The sequence below is a fragment of the Carlito syrichta genome, unplaced genomic scaffold (genome assembly GCF_000164805.1).
Source record: "Carlito syrichta isolate Samal-C Ts95f unplaced genomic scaffold, Tarsius_syrichta-2.0.1 Scaffold123375, whole genome shotgun sequence".
NCBI classification, from domain to species: Eukaryota; Metazoa; Chordata; class Mammalia; order Primates; family Tarsiidae; genus Carlito; species Carlito syrichta.
The window spans coordinates 2,953-3,812 of NW_007067471.1; the positions used below are offsets into that span (position 1 = coordinate 2,953).

At 72.1% G+C, this 860-nt stretch overlaps 1 protein-coding gene across 1 annotated transcript in view; it reads left to right on the top strand.

Moving 5' to 3' along the window:
- ACHE (acetylcholinesterase (Cartwright blood group)) overlaps window positions 1–633 on the top strand; it is a 3,576-nt gene extending 2,943 nt beyond the window's left edge. The window contains exon 3 of the mRNA XM_021707680.1: window positions 475–633. Within this exon, the coding sequence (XP_021563355.1) occupies window positions 475–633 (159 nt within the window). The remainder of the gene's footprint in view (window positions 1–474) is intronic.
- The last annotated feature ends 227 nt before the right edge of the window (window positions 634–860 follow it).

The window sequence follows — 860 nt, forward strand, 5'->3', positions numbered from 1 at the left end:
CGGGGGGAGGGCCCCACTCAGGGACCGCCGCCCCGCCGCCCCTCCCGCCGCTGGGCAGGGCGGGATCCGGGCGGAGGGTGGCCTCCCGCCCGTCTCAGGGACGCGCACGCCTTTGCCGCTCACGCCGAGTCAGCACTCGCAGCTGAAGTCGTCCTTTGGCGCCGGAGCCTGGTGCGGGGGGAGAGGGAGGACCGGGGCCGGACGGCACCCCGCGCTGGGGCTGTAACCGCCAACCTTCTCTGTCTCTTCTCTTCCCCCGCCAACCCACGTACCCCCGCTCTCCCCCCGCCCGCCTGCCGGCCATCTCTCCTCCCTCCCGCTGTCCTCTCCGGCCCCGCCTCTGCCCGCTGCTTCCCTCTCGTCTTCCGCCCTCGCCCGTCCTCCTGATCCGCCTTCCGCCGCGCCACGTGGCCCCCGCACTTCTCCACGTCTCCTCCCTGCACTCGCGCCCCCGTGTCCGTTCCCTGGCTTCCGTGTCGTCCTCCCCGCCTCTGCCGGGCGCCGGACGCAGACACGCTGGACGAGGCGGAGCGCCAGTGGAAGGCCGAGTTCCACCGCTGGAGCTCCTACATGGTGCACTGGAAGAACCAGTTCGACCACTACAGCAAGCAGGACCGCTGCTCCGACCTGTGACCCCGCCGGGACCCCCACGGCCCCGCCGCGCCCGGCCCCCCGCTGTATATACTATTTATTTAAGGGCTGGATGTGACGCCCACCGGCCCCCGAGCCCGCCCGCCTCGCCCCAGGGCTCCCCGTCCTCTGCATGTCTCGGGCTGAACTCCCTCCCCCGCGGTGCCTTCGCCCCTCCGGGCTGCCAATAAACTGTTACAGCCACGGGAGTGTGCGCGACTGCGGAGCGA